This window comes from Tamandua tetradactyla, chromosome 23 (assembly GCF_023851605.1).
Source record: "Tamandua tetradactyla isolate mTamTet1 chromosome 23, mTamTet1.pri, whole genome shotgun sequence".
NCBI lineage: Eukaryota > Metazoa > Chordata > Mammalia > Pilosa > Myrmecophagidae > Tamandua > Tamandua tetradactyla.
This window is the reverse complement of record NC_135349.1, coordinates 54769646-54792082: the sequence shown is the minus strand read 5'-3', so window position 1 is coordinate 54792082 and position 22437 is coordinate 54769646. Positions and strand designations below refer to the sequence as shown.

At 44.3% G+C, this 22437-nt stretch overlaps 1 protein-coding gene across 10 annotated transcripts in view; it reads left to right on the top strand.

Moving 5' to 3' along the window:
• PDPK1 (3-phosphoinositide dependent protein kinase 1) overlaps positions 1–19530 on the top strand; it is a 118705-nt gene extending 99175 nt beyond the window's left edge. For 8 of the 10 annotated variants that reach the window (XM_077142089.1, XM_077142083.1, XM_077142084.1 and 5 more), the window contains 4 exons: positions 718–935; positions 16843–16900; positions 17709–17861; positions 18222–19530. In XM_077142089.1, the coding sequence (XP_076998204.1) occupies positions 718–935; positions 16843–16900; positions 17709–17861; positions 18222–18338 (546 nt within the window). In that variant the 3' untranslated portion in view covers positions 18339–19530. Of the gene's footprint in view, positions 1–717; positions 936–2724; positions 6875–13261; positions 13327–16842; positions 16901–17708; positions 17862–18221 lie in introns of those variants that run through there. The other 2 variants (XM_077142091.1, XM_077142092.1) reach the window with 2 other exon arrangements.
• Positions 19531–22437: the final 2907 nt, after the last annotated feature.

The following is a 22437-nucleotide window of genomic DNA, read 5'->3' as shown; positions in this document are numbered from 1 at the left end:
TGTCATTGCTGATATTGAAAGGAATATATATATTTTTTAATTGAATGCAATTAGTCAAATCAAAGCATGTGGTAGCGACTGCAGACTCAGAAATATGTGATCACTGGGCCAAAAGAAGCAGCAGCTCTGCCACGCTGACCTGAGCTGGTCATCTGGGCTGGCACTGAGCTTCCGCTGCCCAGACGGCCTCCGAGGCCATGTGCACCCTGTCGCGACTGAGATGTTGAGTGGCTTCTCCTCCCCCACAGGCCCCCCATTCCCCTCCCCCCAGAAGGCAGCACAGTCCCCAGTCCAAAGGGATTTGCAGAGGTCAGCAGGCCCCTGGCTGCTTCTGCTGTGCTGATCCCATGTGGGCCGAGGGACCAGGTCTCCTCTACCTGGAGGTAAGACTGAGGTTTATCCCTCTTTGACCTGTGTTCTTTCAGGAGAAGAGTAACTGGAACCAGGTAGATTCCAGCTCTGCCTTGATTCCATGACCGGATGTCCAGTGGAGGAGAAGTTAGTGAGCTGCCCACACTCAGTGGGCACGACTGTGCAACTTGCGCCTAGGGCCTTCTGAGCAGGCCCCTCTCCTGCATGGCCGTCCTCTGAGCTTAAGGGGTGTGCGGGCCATGAGAAGGACACTCCGTCAGTGACCACGGGCAGGGTGTGTGTGCATCTTTGGCCTGGAGAGGGAGGCTAAGGAGCTATTCTCATTTCCCCCATTTTTCCATGCAGTATGACAATCTCCTGAGCCAGTTTGGCTGCATGCAGGTGTCATCGTCCTCATCCTCCCACTCCCTGTCTGCCTCAGACGTGGGCCTGCCGCAGAGGTCGGGCAGCAACATCGAACAGTATATCCACGACCTGGACACGAATTCTTTTGAACTGGACTTGCAGTTTTCTGAAGATGAGAAGAGGTTATTATTGGAGAAGCAGGCCAATGGAAACCCTTGGTAAGACCTGAGAGGTGTCCGTCTCGCTCTGTTTAGAATTGTAGTGTGGGGCACAGGAAGAGAGCTGCAAGTGGGGCTGGTGGTGGGCGCCTCGGCCTTTAGGGGCACGTCCTGCAAATGCACAGCCTCACTTCTTCCACACCTGCCTGGAGTGCCCTGCGAAGGAGGACTCATGTGGGCAACCAGAAATGGATGTTTATTAGGCGTTGGATCCAGAGGGTTGAGACAGTTTGGGACACTCAGGGCTCTAGTCCTCATTGTGCTCCAGCTCTGGTGGGCGAGGCTGTTGACAGCCCCTGCCCTGCCAGGCATCTGGCATTCCATCGGCAGGTGTGGCTTCACCATGATTTGAATAAGCACTGGCCTATGCTTAGACATGGGGGTGTTTCTGGGTGTTTGCTCTTGTGAATATCTTGGTGCATGGCTTTCCCAATTTGCCTGATCATTTCTATGAAGGTGGAGCGCTGGGTGTGGCCCCTGGGAGTGAGGGTCCAGGTTGAGGTGGGCTGCTGATGACATCAGCCATGCCTGGGACTCCTCTTTTCCCAGCTCCCTCATGCCTGCCCCTGAGTGTCTGATGTGCTAAAGCTGCACTCGTGTTGTTTAGCTTATTATTGAGGTCAGTATCTTGGGTATTCACTGACCACGTGTACTTATTTTTTGAGATACTTTTGTATCTTTTGACTATTTTCCTTTTTGTATGTTTTGTGTCTTTTAAAAATTGTTTGTGAACAGTATATAGAAGAGGATTTTTCTCCTTTGTTGTATGTTTTGCAAATATTTTTCTTTGGTTTCTCTGTTTGGTCTGTCCATGTGGTGTGGGAGGTGCACATTCTTTCGAAGTCCAGCCTGTCCATACTGCTGTGCTGTGCTTCCCATCTTGGCCACGTGAGAAGACACATTAGTGATCTGCACATCAGTGCTTTCACCTGCATTTCCTTCAAGCATTTTTATGCATTTGCTGTTTTGCTGGGCAGAGAGGTGCCCACGGCTGGTGCAGAAGGTGTCTTGGAGCATGTTTTAGATAGAAGAGTGCATGGAGGTGGGAGAAGGTGGGAGGGCCCAGGGGCTTGGTCAGGTGAGAAAGGGGCTTAAGGGTTTCACAGACTGCTGTGTGGAGGAAGGTGGGCAAGGAGGAGGGGGACCCTCAGCTGCTTCCCCAGCGACACACCAACAGTGTGAGGCACAGAAAGAATACAGCCTGTGGATGCAACTAAGACTGCACCATTAGAAATTATTGACTCTGGAAAAAATCAGTATAGATGTTGGTCAAAAGAAATCCTCTCCAGTTCTAGGGTGGTTAAACTTGTCCTTTAAAGCAATAATTCCTAAAATACCAGGCATATTAAAATATTCTGAGCTGGAGAAAAAGGTTTTTTGATCAAACTGATTTGAGAAATCTTGGGCCAGGTATTGTCCAGGTCTGAATGAGGCTTGCCCTTGGGCCATGCAGAGAGCTTCCCGCCCACGTGGATTGCAGCCCCTAAGAATGGGGTGCTGGGTCTTCTTTAGGGGTTTCACTGGGAGCCCTTCCTCTGCAGAGCACATCAGGAAGTGTGTGTTTCAGGTGACCATTCGCACACTCTGTTTTGGTGCCCTCCACCAAAGGACTGCCGTGAGAGCCTGCGTGCTGATCTGCCCAGCAGTGTTTTCACAGGACCCTGGCTGGGCTCAGGAGCTTCCACCTGCGTTTCTGGGCAGGACCGTGAGAGCAGCTGGCAATAAATCAAGGTGTGCAGCCTCTCGGCTGTCTTCTTTTTGTTTCGAGTTCTCTTTCCTTTTCCTCCAGATTCCAGACCTATCTTGGAAGCTGAGGATGCAGAGAGCTTGAGGAATCTGCTCTTTGATCAGTGGGATATGCTTCTAGCACTTTGTTTTGTTAGAACAGTGGTTGCCAGTGTGTGATCCATGGACCCACATCTGAGGTCAAAATAAATGTTATAGTAATGCTGTGGTAATATTTGTCTTTTTTACTCTTATTGTCTCATGAGTGCACAATGGGGTTCTTCAGAGGCAGCATCTGTAGAATGGCATTATCACTCTGACAGCTAATAGGATAGGAATTGTGTTTTCTAGGATTTCCTAAAATAATAGGACTATGGTATAAATATGTGCATTTTCAAGACTAAGGAGTTTGTTCATGGTACTTCTGCTGGGCTCTTATTAGCCATCTTCAGTTATACTTGCTGTAATATTTGCAACTGCATATCATCCAGTAAATCATTATTTTGAAATCCCAGTTTTCCTCTTGCTTACATGGAAACAAAAGAGGGAAGTACACTTTGTTGACTTGTTTTATAATAGTATATTTTTAAACATTTTTTATTCTTAAATATATATATATATACACACACAAAGAAAAGAAAGAAAAAGCAGTGATTTTCAAAGTATACTTCAACAAGTAGTTACGCAACAGATTTCAAAGTTTGTTATGTGCTGCCTTTCTCTGTTTCAGATTTTTCATTCTAGCTGCTCCAAAACAGTGGAGGCTACAAGAAATATTAATATAATGATTCAGCAGTCATATGCATTTGTTAAATTCTATTTTCTCTCTCTTATACCTCTTCCATCTCCTTTCATCCTTCTCCCAGTCTACAGGGATCTTTAGGCAATGTTCTTCTCAAGTTTTTCCACGTTGAGAAGGGATATTGACACCAAAGAATAGAGGGATGTAATTAATTGACAATCTTGGAGAGGGTGATCTTTCTGGGTTTTAGGATTTATCTGACCTAGGAACTCTCTGGAAAAGTTATAGGTTCCAGGAAAGCAAACTTAGGGCATGAAATTTTTTTAGAGTCTCAGATCGAGCCCTCAGTGTTCTTAAGAGTTAACAGGAGTGATGTTGGTTGGGGGTTAGCAAGCCATGGCAGTCCCCCCTATCTAACTGAATCTTGCATAAGAACAGCCGCCAGAACAGTCTCTTGTGTCTATTTGATCTCTCTTGGCCGCTGATGCCTTAGTTTATTACACTTCTTTTCCCCCTTTTGGTAAGAAGGGCATTGTCAATCCCATGGTGCCAGGGTCAGACTCATCTCCGTGAGCCACACCCCACAGTTATCAGGGAGATTTTCACTCCTGAATGTCATGTCGCATGTAGGGGAGAGAGTAATGATTTTTCTTGCAGAGTTGAGCTTAGAGAGAGGCCTCATCTGAGCCACAAAAGAGGTTTCCTAGAAGCAACTCTTAGTCCTCGTCATGAGTAGTTTTAGCTTCTCCACTGCAAAAATCAGTAAAGGCAAGCTTTCAAGATCCAGGGCTTGTCCTATTTTCTTGGCAGTCCCAATACTTCATAGGGTACCTGGGGTTTCCTGGATGGGAAAGTTTAATAGTTCCATATTTTTATTTACCACTTGTCTGTTGATGGGCACTTGGATTATTTCCCATCTTTTGGCAGTTGTGAATAGTGCTATGAACATCAGTGTACAAATGTTCGTGTCACTGCTTTTAGCTCTTCTGGGTGTATTCCGAGTAGTGGTATTGCCGGGTTGTAGGGCAAATGGTTATTTAGTTTTCTGAAGAATCTCCAAACTCTTCCACAGCGACTGCACCATTATACATTCCCACCCACATGAATACATGTTCCAGTTGTCCGCATCCTCTCCAGCAGTTGTAGTTTCCTGTTTTTTTAATAGCAACTGTTCTTACAGATGTGAGGTGACAGCTCATTGTTTTCTCCATTTGCATTTCCCTTATAGCCAGTGAAGACGAGCATCTCTTCATGTGCTTCTTAACCATTTGTATTTGTTCTTCAGAAAAGTATCTGTTCATATCCTCTGCCCATTTTGTAATTGGGTTGTTTGTTCTTTTATTGTTGAGCTGTATAATTTCTTTTTTGCATGTCTTCTGCCTATTATTTATTTATTATCCATATTTTTTACTCATCTGTCCCTACCATAGATAAGAGGAGCATCAGACACAAGGTTTTCACAATTACACAGTTACATTGCAAAAGCTATATCATTATATAATCATCTTCAAGAAACATAGCTACGTGTATAATTTCTTTACGTACACAGGAATTAAGCCTTTAACTGATATGTGTTTACCAAATATTTTCTCCCATTAAGTTGGCTGCCTCTTCACCTTTTTTCAAAGCCCTTTGAGGCACAGAAGCTCTTGAGCCTAATGAGTTCCCATTTATCTGTTTTTTCTTTTGCTGCTTGTGCTCTCAGTGTAAGCACAAGGTATAAGAAGCTACCTCCTATTACTAGATCTTGAAGATATTTTCTTGTATCTTCTAGAAGTTTTCTGGTAACAGCTCTTACATTTAGGTTTTTAATCCATTTTGAATTTTTATATAGGCTGTTTAGGGGTCCTCTTTCATTCTTTTGGCTATTAATAACCAATTCTCCCATCATCAATTATTGAGAAGACTATTCTATCACACGATACAGTGGATTTTGGGGGCCTTATTGAAGATCAGTTATCCATAGATTTGGTGGCCTCTGCACTCTCGATTCGATTCCATTGGTTGATATTTCTGTCTTTGTGTCAATATCATGCTATTTTGACCGTGGCTTTATAATAAGCTTAAAGACTGAAAGTGTTAGTCTTACACTTAGATCTTCTTTTTTAGTATCTCTCTAGCTATTTGTGGTCTATTTCCTTTCCAAATAAATTTGATATCTAGCTTTTTCAAGTCTTCAAAGTAGGTTGTTGGGATTTTAATCATTATTGCATTGAATCTGTAGGTCAATTTGGGCAGAATTGACATCCTAACAACATTCAGCCTTCTTATCCATGAGCATGGAATGTCTTTCCGTATATTCAGTTTGTTTTTTATTTCTTTCAGCAATGTTTTGTTGTTTTCTGTTTAAGTCTTTGACATCCCTGGTTAGGCTTATTCCTAGATACCTAATTTCTTTGGTCACTATTTGAATGGCATTTTTCCCTTAATTGTCTCCTTGAGTAGGTCATTATTTGTGTGTGGAAACATTACTGATTTTTGTACATTAATTTTGTATCCCACCACTTTGCTGAACTTATTAGCTCAAGTAGCTTTGTCATAGATTTCTCAGGGTTTTCCAAGTCATGTCATTTGCAAATAATGAAAATTGTACTTCTTCCTTTCCTATTTGGGTCACTTCTATCTCCTCATCCTGCCTGATTGCTGTAGTTAGAACTTCTGTCACAGTGTTGGATGGCAGTGGTGACAGTGACTGTCTTTGTCTCCTTCCCTATATTTGGGGGAATGCTTTTATCTCTCACCTTAAATATGGTGCTGGCTGTGGGTTTTTAAAAAATGCCCTTAAGAGTACTGAGGAAGTTTCCTTCAATTCCTACCATTTGAAGTTGGTTTTTATGAGGAAAGGATGCTGAATTTTATCATTTTTGCCAGTTTGTCTCATATACTTTGGAGTTTCTTGATTGGGAGCATAAACATTTATGATTGTTACTTCCTCTTGGTGAATTGTCCCTTTTATTAATATGTAGGGTCCTTCTGTGTCTCGTATGACGTCTTTCTATTTGAAGTCTATTTTATCTATAATATATTAGTATAGCTGCTCCTGCTTTCTTTTGGTTACAGCTTACATAGAACATCTTTTTCCATCCTTTAGCTTTCCATCTATTTGTGTCCTTGGGTTTAAGATGTGTCTTGTAAACAGCATGTAGATGGATTGTATTTTAAAATCCATTCTACCAATCTGTATCTTTTAATTGGTGAATTTAGTCTATCAGCATTCAAAGTTATTCCTGTAAAAGCAGGTCTTGAATCTACCATCTTGTCCTTTAGTTTTTGTTTGCCAGATGTATATATTCTTTCCCCACTCTCTCTGTTTAACCTTAAATTACTCTTACTGGTGCTCCTCGATTCTGTGCCCTCTTCCAGACCTCCCTCTCCTGTCTTTTTCATCAGCTAGCAGGACTCCTTTTCTTCTAGGGTAGGTTTCTTGTTGACTAGTTCTCTCAGTCTTTATTTGTCTCTGAAGATTTTAATCTCTCTTTTTTTTTTTTGGGGGGGGGGGTGGTGTGGGAGGGGTGCAGTGTCCAGGAATTGAACCTGGGTCTCCCACGTGAAGGACATGCACTCTACCACTGAGCCCCCCATGCACCCTCTCTATCAATTTTGAACTAGAACTTGGCTGGATAAACAGTTCTTGGCTGGAAGCCTTTCTCGTTCAGAATCTTAAATATCCCTGTTGAGTAGTCTGAACTCAGTCTTACAAGTTTTCCCTTGTATATAGTAGGTTATTTTTCTCTTGCAGCTTTCATGACTTTCTGTTTCTCTTCAACATTTGATAGTTTTATTAGGATGTGTCTTGGAGTAGGCCTGTTTAGTTTTATGTTATTTGAAGTTCATAGGGTCTCTTTGATTCGTGTATTTTCTTTTATATGCGTTGGGAAATCTTCCCAGATTATATTGTCAAGTAACCTTCCCAGCCCTTTATTCTTCTCTTCTTTTTCTGAGACATCAGTGAATGATTCTTGTATTTGTGAGTCTTTCCTTAAGATCCACTTCCATTTTTTCCATCTTTCTTGCCATTTGTTCTTTTGTACACTGAAGTTCAGTTGTTCTGTCTCCTGGTTCACTTATTCTTCCATCTTCTTCGAATCTCCTTTTGTGTGTGTGTCTCTTGTGTGTTTCTGATTGGTCTACGGTATCTTTCATCTCTGTGAGACCTATTTTTCTATTTAATCTTTCAATTTCTTCTTTATGCTCGTCTAGTTTCTTCCTGATAGCCTTTATTTCTTTATAAATATCCTTGAGTAGTTGTTCTGTATTCTCTGTCCCCTCTGATATTTTATTTGATCATTTGGCTGGGCAATTTCTGCTTGTTCTTCACATGCTTTGTGATTTTCTATTGTGTTTGTGGCATTGATTATCCTAATAAGGTCATTTTCCAAGTTGTTTTCCTTCACTTGTCTTAAGTTTTGTATGTACTTGGTTTGCATTTAAATTTACCTTTTGTACTTGATTATTCAATAATTCACTGCCAGTCTAAGACCCGGATCTCATGTAGAAGGTACAGACTTGAGGGTCTAAAAAGCTAGGCGGGGTGGGGGTGGGAGGTGGGTGCAAGCATAGTTCAGTGGTAGAATTCTCGTCCATGCACTTACCAAACAACAAACAAACAAGCAAACAAAAACCAACCAAACAAAAATTCAGCAAATGCTTTGCAATAAGGAGACATGGAAAAAGAATGAAATGTGACCCCTGCCATACAACATACCAAAAAAAAAAAAAGGTAAACAGGTGCACGGGTAGTTCAGTGGCAGAGTGCCTTATTGCCATACCAGAGACCTTGGCTCAGCTCCCGGCCCATGCATACCCACCCCCACCAATTTTTTAAAAAATAAAATTTTAAAAACAAAAATACACCTAAATGATAGTAGGCCTCAAAGTCAGAAAAAGACTTCCAAGATATATTGGGAATGAACTCAGACTGATGTCCCCAGAAGGGAGAGAGAATAAAAATAAATAAATAAATAATAAGTAAAAAATAAAGAATAAAAATTTAAAAAGTCAATAAAGATATAAACATATTAAAATATATGTAAATTTAAAGTAAAAATAATACAAATAATAAAATATATATAGAGAGAAAGAATGTATTTAAAAAATTGACAGGGGTGCATGGGTAGTTCAGTGGTAGAATGCTCGCTGTTCTAGTTTGCTAGCTGCCGGAATGCAGCACACTAGAGACGGATTGGCTTTTAATAAAAGGGGATTTATTTTGTTGGTTCTTCAGAGGAAAGGCAGCTAACTTTCCACTGAGATTCTTTCTTATGTGGAAGGCACAGGATGGTCTCTGCTGGTCTTCTCTCCAGGCCTCTGGGTTCCAACAGCTTTCCCCGGGGTGACTTCTTTCTGCATCTCCAAAGGCCTGGGCTGAGCTGCGAGCGCTGAGATGAGGAGTACCAAGCTGCTTAGGCTGTGCTACACTCGCCTTCCATGCAAGTTTGATTTGCGGACTATGCACCACAAAGAAAAAAGAAAAAATTGACAGGGAGTTTGCCAGGTTGCACTTACTGCTGCTTCTCAGCAGGTGGCACTCCTGAGACACCTCGTTTCCCTTAAGCGGGCTCCTCCATGACTGCAAAGGTCCACTAGGAAGATGGTGTGCCTGTCAGGGAATGGGATCCTCTTGGTGGGCAGTGGCAGAGCCAATTGCAGCATCCACCAGATAAGCTGATTGCAGAGCCCAGCATCCAGGGACCCGCTGTTCGGTGGACCCACTGTTCACCACACCATATAGGATGGCCATTCATGGTGTCCAGTGGGGCTGAGTACTCCCAGCACTCAGTGCGCAGCTTTTTTGGTGGATGGCCAGGCATGTCTCTGGGCTCCTCAAGGGCGCTGCTGGCTGCAGAGCTGCACGGGGAGGTTTCTGCAGCCATTGGCTAGGGCAGGGCAGGTGGAGCAGAGGGATGGTATACTTCTGAAGATCTGCACTCCTCGTGCACCACTGCCTATCCCGGTGGGGGTCATGGCTGATCTGACCCATCCTGCTCTCCACATGCAGATCTCCCTGCCTTTCTCCTCCCTGTGAAATAACTGAAGACCTCTTCAGGCACTCACCCTGGGACTGCAGTCCCAGTTACTTCTTTTCCATCCCCTGTCTTATTTTACAGAGTAGGGTTGAAGTCAGTCTTCCCTAGTCTGCTGTCTTCCCATAAGTCCTCTGTAATTATGTTTACAATTTTTCATTTGCTGAAAGTGAAGACCTAAATAAATAGAAAGGCATCCCATTTTCAAGGATTGGAAAACTTAAAATATTGTTAAGATCAGTTGTCACTACTGTCCAAAGCAATCTACAGATTCATTGCAATCCCTATCAAAATTCCAAGAGCCTGTTTTGCAGAAATGGAAAAGCCAACCCTCAAATTCATATGGCATTGTGTGGGGCCCCAGATAGCCAAAACTATCTTGAAAAAGAAGAATAAAGTTGGAAGTCTCACATCTCCTGATTTCAAAACTCAATACAAAAAAAAAAAATAAAACTCACTACAAAGTTACAGAACTCAGAAGAGTGCGTTACTAACATATGGGCACACAGATTGGCCAATGGAATAGAATTTGAGTCTAAAAAGAAACCCACACACCTATGGCCAGTTTATTTTCAACGAGGATGCCAGGTCCATTCAGTTGGGAAAGAAGAGGTCTCTTCAACAAATGATTCTGGGAAAACTGGATATCTACATGCAAAAGAATGAAGTTGGACCCCTACCTTATATAAAAATTAACTCAAATTGGATAGATGCTCTAAATTTATAAAAGCTTAAAAACCTACAACTTGGGCAGGCCACGATGGCTCAGCAGGCAGAGTTCTTGCCTGCCATGCTAGAGACCTGTATTCTGTTCCCGGTTCCTGCCCACATGAAAAAACAAAAAGTTTATTTAAAAAACAAACAAAAAAAACTACAACTCTTAGAAAAAACATGCGGGAAAATCTTTGGGACCTTGTATTTGCCAGTAGATTCTTAGATATTTCACCAAAAGCATGGGCAATAAAAGAAAAGTATGGGTAAACTGAACTTTATAGAAATTAAAAACTTTTGTACATCAAAGGACATTATCAAGGAAATAGACAACCTACAGAATATAAAAGAAATGTTACAACTCAACAACAAAAAGACAACCCAGTTAAAAAAATGAGCCAGGGACTTGAGTAAACAAAAAGATATATAGGTGGCCAGTCAGCACAAGAAAAGATAACTCGGCATTATTAGCCACTAGTGAAATGCAAATCAAAACCACAATGAAATACTACCTCATACCTACAAGGTTGGCTATTATTTAAACACACACACAAATAACAAGAATTGGTGAGGATGTAGAGAAATTGGAACCCTTCATCCGTTGCTGGTGGGAGTGCGTGTAATATGATGCAGCTGCTGTGGAAAACAGTGTGGAGTTCCTAAAAAAATTCAGCACATTATTACCAAATGATCTGCAGATCTCACTTCTATGTATATTCTCCTAAGAATTGAAAGCAGGGACTGAAACAGATACCAGTAAGCCAATGTTGATAGCAGCATTTGTTCACAGTAGTCAAAAGTTGGAAGCAATAAATGGGGAGACAGATAAATGGAGAGATAAAATTGGTATGCATCTCTACAATGGAATATTATTCAGCCAGAAGAAGGAGTGGGGTTCTGGTACATGCTACCACAGAATAAACCTTGAAAACATACCAGGTAAATAAGTCAGACACAAAAAAATGAATATTAAACGATTCTACATGAAAATTTTCTGTCTCTAAGAACTTGCTTGTTCATAGTATCTCTGTGAAACATGTAGATATAAGAAATACCTGTTTTGAGTGATTAAAAAGTTTCAGTAATGGATAGTGGAGATGGTAACAAAACGTTATAAATGCAATTAACGTCACTGAATTGTACACTTACAAATTGTTAAATGACAAATTTCGTGGTATATATGGCACCACAATAAAAAGAATTTCAAAACTACATTTTACCTAAAGCTTATTTTGAATTTAATAATTGGTTCTAAAACAAAATTTTTAAATATGTTTTTCATATATAAGTATGGACTGTTGATTTTAAAAAGAGAGGGGTGTTTCTTTCCCAACCCCCCAGGGCATGATTTAGGTCTAATGAGGCTGAAAAGAAGAAACAGACATACAGAAATTTCTCTGACTTATTGAAGGAGGGAATTGATTCCAGAGAAACCAGGAGAAACTGCCATAGAAATAGGATGAAACCTCTCTTTCCCTTGATTTTTTTTTTTTTTTGTATGCTGTATGGCAGGGGTCACGTTTCATTCTTTTTCCCATGTGAGTATCTTGTTATTAGAACACCATTTGTTGAATTTTTGTTTGTTTGTTTGTTTTTGGGACGTGCATGGGCTGGGAATTGAACCCGGGTCTCCCACATGGCAGGCAAGAATTCTACCACTGAGCTACCCTTGTACCCTCCCTCCACCTTGACCTTTTAGATGTTAGAACTTTTCCTAATTGTGTCTTATAAACAGAACATTTTCACGTAATTACATGGTGCCAGCAAACTTGCAGCATTGTTTTGAGACCAACAATTGAGAGTTTTTAAGATAAAGGAATTGAATATTTTAAATATAGATGTGATAAGTTCTTTAAAAAACAAAGTTTGTTAAAGCTTTTCAGGCTAGATATTAAAACACCACTGAAGCATCTTGCACATAAAGCTACATCTCATACAGGCTGGAGAAGCACTCACAGAAGCTGAGAGATGGAATGTCTGGGGTGGCAGGCGTGCGAGAGAAGCCTCCGGTGCCCCTCTGATGGTACGGTGCCTCAGGGAGTTAGTTGGCTGCACACTTGAACAGTGAGCTAACAGCTCTTCTGCTGAATTGTACTTTTGCCCTATGAATGGATGAGTGCATAAATGTGAGCAGACTTGATATTTTGCTTGCATTGATCTATTATCAACGCAATTGTATCCTCAGAGAAGATTTAAAACAAAACGAAACACCTAAATGCTTGGCAGTGAGCACAGATGGTGGTGGAACGAGCCCAGTGTTGGCCGCCTCCTGGTTTCCTAGAGACCTTTGTTGTTGACCTTAACGCGGATGAGCAGTAGTGGGTGAATCGAAGCTGGTCTGCAAGTGCTGTTGCCTGTCATTGATTCCTCATAGCCACACATGCACAGAAAGAAGCTGCCGGTCTCCCTTACCAAGTTCAGTTAAAATGATTACTTTTATGAATCCACATCTCCTTAATTCCCTGTGTGACAAAGCAGTGACTGCACAAAGCGCGTCTGCCCTGCTGGGGCCCAGTGGTGTGGGGTGAGGAGAGGTCCTCAGGGCTGTGTTAGCTGTGAGCAGGGTCTGCAGCTCTACCAAGAAGGACGACTGACAGACAACCCACAGTTGCTCAGACTGGGGCTCGGGCGGATGTTTTCTTATTTAAAACAATTGGAATGAGTCTCTCACATCAAGGAACAACACCTGTCAGTATTTGTTACCAATTATAATATTGGAGATTTCAAGTGAAATTAGAATTCTGGAGAACTTCTGCCACTATGAGCTTTACATCTTCCAAATGCCTAAACACTTTTCTGAGGGAATAGGTAGGAAATGAATTGATTTCTTGATATAGTAGAATGAAATTTGCCCACACTTGGAAAAGCTGTGTAACTCAGCAACCCCATATTTTCCATATGACCATGTATGGCACCATAAAACCATGCAAAGGTTAAAGTGCTATGTACAGTACAAGGGGGAATAAGGGGTGTTAATGCATAAAGTGTGAGAAATTCATTCCTAGGAACTCAGACTCTACCTTGTAACCTTTAAGAAGCTACCATTTGTTGGGGTTTGGTGTACTGTCAAAGAAGAATGGCCATAAATACTTGAAAGGCTATTAAAATGCTCCTCCCTTTTCCAGCTACCTGTTGGAGGCCAGATTTTCTTCATAGGCTTCAATCGGAACAACCTGTCAAAAAAAGCAGAGTGAGTCCAGAAGCAGACATGAGATTCTCTTCTCTTAAGCCAAGCATTAAAGAGATTTGTAAAATTGTACAGCAGTGCCCTCCTCGTGAATCATTTCTGTTTTGTAAACTACAGTTATTTTTCATAAAGATGTTTAGGATAGTATATAATTATCCCTTTTTTTTTGTAATGAACTAAGTAAGCATTTGAAAGTATCTGAGTTTTAGTTGCTAATATCAACAGATATAACCAAAAGGAATATTCTTTGGGATCCTTCATAAATTCTAAGAGTGTAAAGGGTCCCCCGAGATCAGAAAGTTTGAGAGCTGGTGCTTTAGAGCAAACAGGCAGCAAATCAGCTGCCCCTGCTTGCCCCTCCCCATGCGTGGGCAGAAGCGCTGTTCCCAGAGCATTGCTGAGATTGTCAGAAAGCCCATCGGACAACTCTGGGCGCGCTGCAGCTCTCCCTGGGGCGGCAGAGTTCTGCCAGGCAAGGGTCTGTGCTCTGTTGCTGGCGGTGGGCTTGGTTCCCTGACGGTGGTCTTTCGGAGTCTGAGTGAGGTGAGCTATCATGAGGAGGGGAGACCCCTGGCTTTAAAGTCAGGATAAAAGAAGGAAGTTTTCCATTGTCACCCCCTGTGAGTTCTTTGGGCAGGTCATGAGATCCTCAGCCCCTGTGCTGTCGCCTGTGCTGTGGTTTGGGGGGAGCCCAGATACTGTATGTGAATGTGAGGATGTCAGCTGGGTGAAGTCCTGTCCTTGTGCTTACATGCTAAATAGCAGAACATGTCTCTGGTTTAGGTTTCATTTTGGCTCTGAATCTTCAAAGTAGATTTTGAAAAGCTAGAGCTGTTGTAAGCTCATGGGTTAATTAACTAAAGGAACTCTTTGGAGTTTATGCTAATGATGCAGCTCCTTACGTGGCTGTCCCCCGGCTCTGGGCTCTGCCCTGTGGGCTGTGGGGCTGGCCTTTCACCATGAAGGGCACCAGTGGGTTCCGCCACTCAGTTGAGACCTGGGTCTTGGGAGGCCCTGTGTGTGTGTGTGTGTGCACATGAGGGACAGCAGGTACCTTTGTTCTGGGAGCCTCACTATGCAGGGCCAAGGCAGGAGCTTGCCCCTCCTCTGTGTTTCTAAAGTATTCTGTTACGTGGTTTCGGTTTCATCGATGTAAGTCATATGACTGTGGGCTGTGAACATCTTTATGCCCTTTGCACCGTCCCCTCCCCCACCTGGGGGTAGGTTTCTGAAAGGGGGAGTCCTCGGTATAGCTTTCCAGATTGCTTTTTTGGAGAGTCTTCCTAGTTTCAGGGCCATCCCTGCTGAGTTGGAGCAGTACTTCCACAGCATCCTTGCAGCATGGGCCCAGCCTCTGGGCATGCCAGCCGAGCAGTGAGAAGTGGGGCTCAGTTTCATTCCTTTATTTAGTGCCCTTGAAAATTTTTTTCGCGTCACCTAATTCCTCCGGGGAATTTCCAGTTCGCATCCTTTTCCCACATTTCCTCTCAGGCTTTCGGCCTTTTCTGTCACTTGTGTGCACTCTGGAGAGCACAGATGCTGACCCTTGGTAAGTTGGATTTGTTGACAGTTTTGTCCAACTTATTAATTTTTTGTGTTTTGTTTTGTTTTGTTTTGTTTACTTAGAAGTTCTAAGTAAAACTTCTTTGTTTTTATGGAGTCTTATCTGTTGCTCTCTATTTTGGTGATTTATTTTGCTTTAAGCTTAGAAAGTAATCCCTCCCACTTAGGCTTGACAAATACCCAATTCTCTTTTACTCCTAATTTTTCTCTTTTTGCTCTAACTTTTCAAGATGTCTCTCTTGTCACTCCATCTGGTACTTACTTTGGTGCTGTGTGAAACCTGAGGCTCTGACGACAGCGCAGCCTCTTCTTCCCTAGCTTGGGTGACTGAGCCATTGCATTGGGCATCCGCATAGCGCCCTGGCAGCTGGCAGGCGGAATGGAGTTGGTCAGTCAGATCCTTAACTCGTTAGAACGTAAATGGACCCTCCCCCTCCACTGGAGTAACCCCCATATGATTTCATTAACACGTCTCCCTTTGTGGTCGCGCGTCTTCCTTTCCGCACGTGCACTTCTCATGTACCAGGCTAGCTTGTGGCCGGCCTTCTGGGCGGCTCCGGGGTTTCAGTGGTGCATTTCTGTGTTCTGTCCTCAGTGCGGTGCCCCAGGCCTTCCTCGTTACAGCACTTTCTCAGAAATCTCCTGGCTACTCTCGCCTGTTTATGCTTCCAGATCAACTTTAGAGTTAATTTTTCAAATTCCATGATAATTGCGTTAAACCCAAAAAACTAATCTAAGAATAACTGACATCTTAAAATGTTTAGTCTTCCCATCCAGGCAAAAATTATATGTCTCTTTTTTCATATCTTGTATTTTGTTTCTTGTTTTTAAATAGCTGTCAGAGAATACTGAATTTCTCATTATGTAGGTTGCAGCACATTTCTTGTTACAATTCTGTTTGGTTATTTTCACAATTCATGTCAGCATTGTAAGCAGAGTCGGGCAGGTCCAGCCAGCTCTGTCGACTCGGCCTTTGTCTGATTAGGTTCTGTCAGAGTTTGGAGTCAGAGGAGTTCGGGGGGTGAAGTTCAGCAGCAGAATCTCAGCCAGTTTCTCCACAAGTACCCTTGGTCCGGCAGGCTGGGAAAGCAGCTGGGTGTGCTAATATATTTAATATACAGACAGAGAAAGAATACATTTTTCCTCTGAGGTGAAAATTATTTTGTGTATTTTTCAAATATAAACATAGTATACCTCAGTTCAGGAATTTTCATAAAATCAAACCTATCACAAACCAGCAACTGTTAGCTTTTACCAAAAGAGACAACCTACAGACATTAAAAACTGCTTTTGAACTCTTAGGAATCAAAGTGATGTATACTTGTTCTCTTGGAAAAGAAAATAATGTATGTTAAATCACAGCCTGTATTTGAAGTTTACTCTTTAGAGTCCTGCCTTATTGGAATGTTTGTCTCGTTACTGTGGTAAGAAATATCTTTAGATCAGCTGTTCTTAAGCCAAGTCTGATTCTGGCCCTCCGGGGAGCTGTAGGTCTGAATCGCTCTGCACATGCTGAGTAGGGAATCCGGGGCCCAAGCCTGGGGTGTCTTTGGCACGCAGAAGCTCAGCAGCAGTGTGCGTCCTCAGGTCAGCGACCCCGCCGCCCTCCGCGGGCGTCGCGCACCTCACCGCAGCCTCGGTTCAGGGTGCAGTAGGGCGCGTGTGATGTGCTCGGTTCCTCAGCCCTGGTCCCTGCACCTTTCCTTTGGTGTGTAGTGGCAGAATAATAGGTGATATTCTGGTATTGATTCGCTCCAGTCCAGATACAGATGGAAAATTCCAGAAGGCAACTGGGTGCTTGTATGTTACATTTTGAGTTTTCTCAGTTTACTAAAACAAGATTGTATCAGTGGAGGGGCAGGCTTGCTCAGAAGTCTGTTTGACGGGAGATATTTGGGGAATTTCTGTCTGCTGCTCTCATCTGAGTTTCTCATTCTTATTTTCTTCTTTTTATAGGCACCAATTTGTAGAAAATAACTTAATACTAAAAATGGGTCCAGTGGATAAGCGAAAGGTAAGTCAGGTCTAGCCGCCCCTTTGCGTTTAGTGTGCTTCCCTCCTGGGGCTTCCCTTCTGTCTGGTCAGACAGACCACCCTTCCTCTAGGCTCCCTCTTTAACTACCGTCGCCAGGTGTAAAGCTAATCAAGATTGACGACTTCCAAGGGAGCAACTTGTCCAGAGTCCCACATTCTGAGTCAAGAGCCAGGGCTCTGAGCTCTACATGAGGCTGACTTTGCTGATTTCAAGGTTTCTGTCAAGTTGCAGAAGTAATCTGATGTTTCAGGAAAAAAAATTGTCATTCATTGTGTTTTATGGAGACATAAATGGATTAATCGTATCAAAAAATATCATACCCCACAGATGCTTTCCATAGACTGTCAGGATGCCCCTCTGGGTGCTGGCTCCTGACCTGCCTTTCTGGCCATGCTCAGCCTCACTCACCCTGGGCAAAGCTCTCCACGAAGGTGGGATAGAGGCGTGACTGAGCAAAAGGCAGAGCTCCACACCTTAGCGTGAAGGAAAGGTGGAAGAGTGCCTGGGAGATTGACTGACCATAAGGGCCTCATCTAAGTTGTTGAACAGTCGGGGTCTGTGCTGGTTTTAGGACTCAGATTTGCTTGCTTCCCATTTGGGAATCCCACTCCCTAGGGTTGGTGACACCCTGCATCCTGTGCCCGCTGCTCCTCACCCTGGCGTGCCTGCTGTGCTCCCCTGCCCTGAAGCCTTGGGGGAGCACCAAGCCCCCCGAGCGAAGCCCCCGTGCTGCCGGCAAGTGCCGGAGCGCTGCTGAGCAGGCCCTCTTTCCTTTTTCCCATGTCAGGGTTTGTTTGCACGGCGACGACAGTTGCTCCTTACAGAAGGACCACACCTGTATTACGTTGATCCTGTCAACAAAGTCCTGAAGGGTGAAATTCCGTGGTCACAAGAACTCCGACCGGAGGCCAAAAATTTTAAAACCTTCTTTGTTCACACAGTGAGTCTTTTCGGAAGGCTCCCCTTGGGAAGAGCAGTCTGCCCAGAAGGGCAGCAGGATGCAATGGCAGCTTTCTCCCCTTCCCCACACAGCCCCCTAAGTCCCCCACCCCCACCCCCCGGGCGTCACATCAGTGGCTTAGTCCCAGGACTACCTAGGGAACCTGTAGGCACCTTCGCATGGGGTTCATGTGTTCACATGTGTGGCCTAAAACTGAGTCACCTGCTCACTTACTTCCAGAAAGTACTTGCAATGGCTGGCAATTAGGCTGGCCGGCCTCGTGATTTCTCACCTAGAGGTAGAGGTGCTTATTCTGATGGGCTTCCCCCAAGCAGCTTTGACCTGTTTCTGTCTCTGCAGCCGCACAGAACATACTACCTGATGGACCCAAGTGGGAATGCACATAAGTGGTGCAGAAAGATCCAGGAGGTGTGGCGGCAGAGGTACCAGCCCCACCCAGACGCCGCCATCCAGTGACCCCGCGGTCGGGCTGTACCTCGCTGCCAGGACCTCTGCCCCAGCATGGGCTCAGCCGCTGCTGTCACCAGGACTCTTCCAGACCACCTGCCAGCCACCTCCAGGGGAACGCAGATGTTAAACCCTTTCAGCTTTTTTATTTAAAAGAAGAGAAGGAAAAAAACCAACAACACAAAGAACAAACCAGTAACAAACATAAAGGAGTTCAGGGTTGCTTTGCTCGCTCTCTGTGCGCCTGTGGAGGTTCTGTGCGCGTCCCCGTGAGGACCCTGCTTCCCGCACGTCAGCTCCATTCCCGCTGCAGACTAGTGGACACACCTTATGTTTCCTGTTTCCCTGGTATCAATCAAAACTGATAACACCATACCACCTGCCCTGCCCTGATCATGGCCGGTCCTATGTGGGCGAGGGGACAGGGTGTATTTCTGGGATCTTTCTGTCCTTCTGAGGTGTCACTGAACTTTTTCACCAAGGACCCCACACATACACACTTCCTCCTATGGGTGGCCACCAGAGCTCTGTCTGTGTGCTCCTTTCCTTGTGCCCCTAGCTTATAGCCCATCTCCCTCCCCCGTGGGGCTCCCTGCCTAGCTCTGGCATGCCTCCATTTGCAGGATTCCCGTAGTACATGCTGTCTATGTGAGTGCTCCCCTGGCATATCTGGCAGGTGGGCTTCGTGTGGTGAGGGCACAGGTTGTCAAGGTGAAATGCTGGATACGCTGCTGAAGTTCAAGGGTTGCCATAAAAGCTTTCAGAGTTATCATCTCAGTAAGCAGTGCTGACCTCTGGGGCTGGAAACCAAGTGGCATGCCTGGAAAGAGCATGGTTAGAAGTGAGCCTGATGAGTACCAAGTGTCATCATTTTAGCAGGAAGGTGACTCCTCTGGAGGTAGTCTCTGGTGGAGGTGCTAGCAGAGAACCCTGCTCTCCCCAGTGATGGGTCCTCCCGGAGCTTTTCTCTGCAAGATTTGAATGTGTGCAGGTCTCCCCCGATTGGTTAAGGAGGGCTGAGAGAAACTGCTGGTGTTGTGTACATACAGTGGTTACTTAGTCACACCCAGGTGGCAGAGGGAGCAAACGGCCCCACCATCACGTGCACCCCTTCCTGGTGATTGTGGGTAAACATTTTTCAAGGCCTGACTCAGAGAGTTTTTCTCTCTCTACACTGAAAATTAAAATTAGCTGAATTTTCTCATGTTGCTGCATCATCTGGTCCCTTAAAGAGCAGACTCTGCCTGGAAAAGAGTGTTATCTGCCTTGCAGGAGAGACAGGGCACCACATATCCCACCTCAGTGTACCCAGTCTGCTTTCCTCTTCTAGTTGTTGGGTCATTTCCTTTTGATGCTTAGGAGGCAGCACGCTGCTAGAACAGCAGAAGGGGTCCAGAATTTGCTAGTCTGTTTGTTTTCTTTGCCGTTCACCTGTCAGGAAGCCCTCTTGATAGTGCAGAAGGGCCCAGCCATTCCTCTGGTGGTCCCGCTTGTCCCTGGAGGACAGCCCTTGGCCTCTGTGTTGAAGAGGGGCAGGACCCCACCACCCCTGCAGTCTGCTCACAGACATGGCCTTGACTTGAATGTCCCAAGGGCATGAGAAGTCGTGCACTTTCCTTTAGATTTTTACAGAGCAGCACCAAGGAAACAGTGAAAGGCTCACATAGAAGAGAGTCTCCACACCACCTCCCTGCCCCTCCTATTTCTTATCTCAACTCTGTGAACCGGGCCAGGTCCAAATTGAGAGGAAGGATTTCTTTCAAACTGTTTCCATTTGAGTGATAAGTGGTTCTTTTTTAACTGGGAAAAAAGTGCAGGTTTGGAGAATGCCATTGGGATTGAGCAGTGAGAAGGGCTTGCCTCTGCTGTGGTTCCTGGGTGGGTGTGGTCCATGAGAACTGTGAGTATATAGGAGCTGGGTGGGGGGCGGGGGGCAAGGTGTCGGGGTGCCGTAGGGGGCAGGACTCTCGCAGGCACGGTGTCTGAGCACTCTCTGGGGCCCAGCAGGCTGCCCAGGGTGGCCGTTGGTCACAGTACCTCCTCTCCTCCTCGCTTTTAAAAAGGCTCACCTCTGTTCTTCTGCTTTTAAAAGGTGAGTCTAACCTGGTTGTATCTTTCAGGAGTTTCTTTTCAGGCTTACTTCTTTTTTTTTTTTTTACACTTTACACTTTCCAGAATGCCTCATTCTGTGTATGCAATGAGGAGAGTTTGGAGCTTGCCCCCAGCCTGTCCCCCTCTTCTGGGCTCTGGTTAATGGGACACAACAGAACCCGCCCTGGTCTAGCAAGGGCTCTTGGCCGATTATTTGGGGACAAGATACAGTTTACGTTGGCCTTTTCCCCTCTGGATAGCGCCACTACCTCTTGGGCGCCACCAACCAGCTCCCATTTTGATATCCTGAATGAGATAATTGGAAGGTTCAGAAGTACGCTCTCAGGTGACAACTGAAATGGCCACCCTCTGCCTGAGTGGATGACAACAGGCCTCTTCTCTAGAGACCATTTTCTCCTCTTACTCAGAAATGCCTGCCCCCCTTCCTTCACTTTTTAAGGTCTTTGCGTGTTCTTTTGCTTAGTCTTATCCAGCCCATCCTTGGAGCCGTAGCCCCAGCATGCCAGTGCCTTACGTTCTAAGATGTGCACATGGGTCTGGGTCATCAGACGTACGTAAGAGAAATTAAATGTGAATGTTATCCAAGGTGAGAAAAAAATCAGGGCCCATGTGTCTTTACCGGAGTCGGTAAGGACAAATGTAAATGCCCAGTCAGGCAGCCTGCTGAGCCGAGACTGCCCCCTCACCCCTTGGCACAGATGGGAGGAGGGATGGCCAAGAGGGCTGTGGGCCTTATTGGCTCAGGCAGCCCACTCTGCCTTGCCTTGCTGTGAGAGGAAGCTGGTTTGGGATGAGGCTGCTCCCTTCTCTCTGTGGACCAAACCTGGCCAGGCCAGAGCAAAGTCCCTCTGCAGATTGCTAAGTCCTGCTATCCCCGTGGAGAGCAGTGCAGCGTGCTATTTGAGGCCTCTGTTAGGTGGAGTCTGATTAAAAATTTGCTTTGGGAAAGATGGCTTGTGTTATCATATGCCAGAGCTGGCAGGCACCTCTTCACTCACCCCAGCCTGCTTTTCCGGCCACTCTGGTATTTGTGAGCCAGGCCTGAAGGAATTGCAGAGGAGGTAGCCCCATGGCACAGACCCTCAGAGCTCACCATGGGGTACTTTGTTAGAACCAGCATTTGTTTTCTGAAAAAATCTACTGCGGGCTCACCACTCAGAGAAGACCACTGTGAACGTTTTGGTGTCTATCCTGCCACTTATCCCCCTATGCACATTTATTGGCTTTGTTAAGTAAACTGGGATCACGCAACATATACAGTTTTGCATCAAGCTGTTTCCACTTGGTATTTGATCTTAAGCATTTCCCTATGTTGTGAACAATTCTTCAAAAACATGTTTTTAATGATGGTAGAGTTTAATGATTGTAAATTTTATCATAATTTATCTGGCCACTTTTCTGTTGTAAAACATTTATATAGTTTTTGATTTTTCAGTATTTAAATATTGCTGTGATGCATATCCTTATAAATCTTTGATTTTGACTCTATTTCCCCCCTCCCCCTTAGATTCCTAGAAGTGGTATTTTGGGATCAGAGAGTTTGTTCATTTTGAAGGTGGTATTGTTCTTTCTCTCTCTTTGATCTGATGCTTAGATGCATAGAATTCCAATATCAGAACATCCTTAGTTCTTTCCTTCAGATTCTGAACACATCCATTTCTGATAAGGTCTTTGTTCCGAAGAATGTTTGAATAAGACCACTGTTTTTTTAAATTGCTAAAATGATACCATTACTGCAATCCATCCATGATAGATTTTTTTTCCTAAAAACCAGCTTACTTATTTCCGTTGAAAGAATCTGATTGTTCATGCATGTTATCTTCCCATCCCTGCTGCTATGGCTTTTGAGTGGTTGGTGATATTTTCAGAATCTTGTACTTTGTGTCTACAATGGTACTGAATTTGCTTCTGCACAGTCAGCAGAGATAAGTGTTGAACTGACCTTGCCACATGTTTATTGGATAATTTGTTATTAAGTTTATAGACTCAGAAAGTA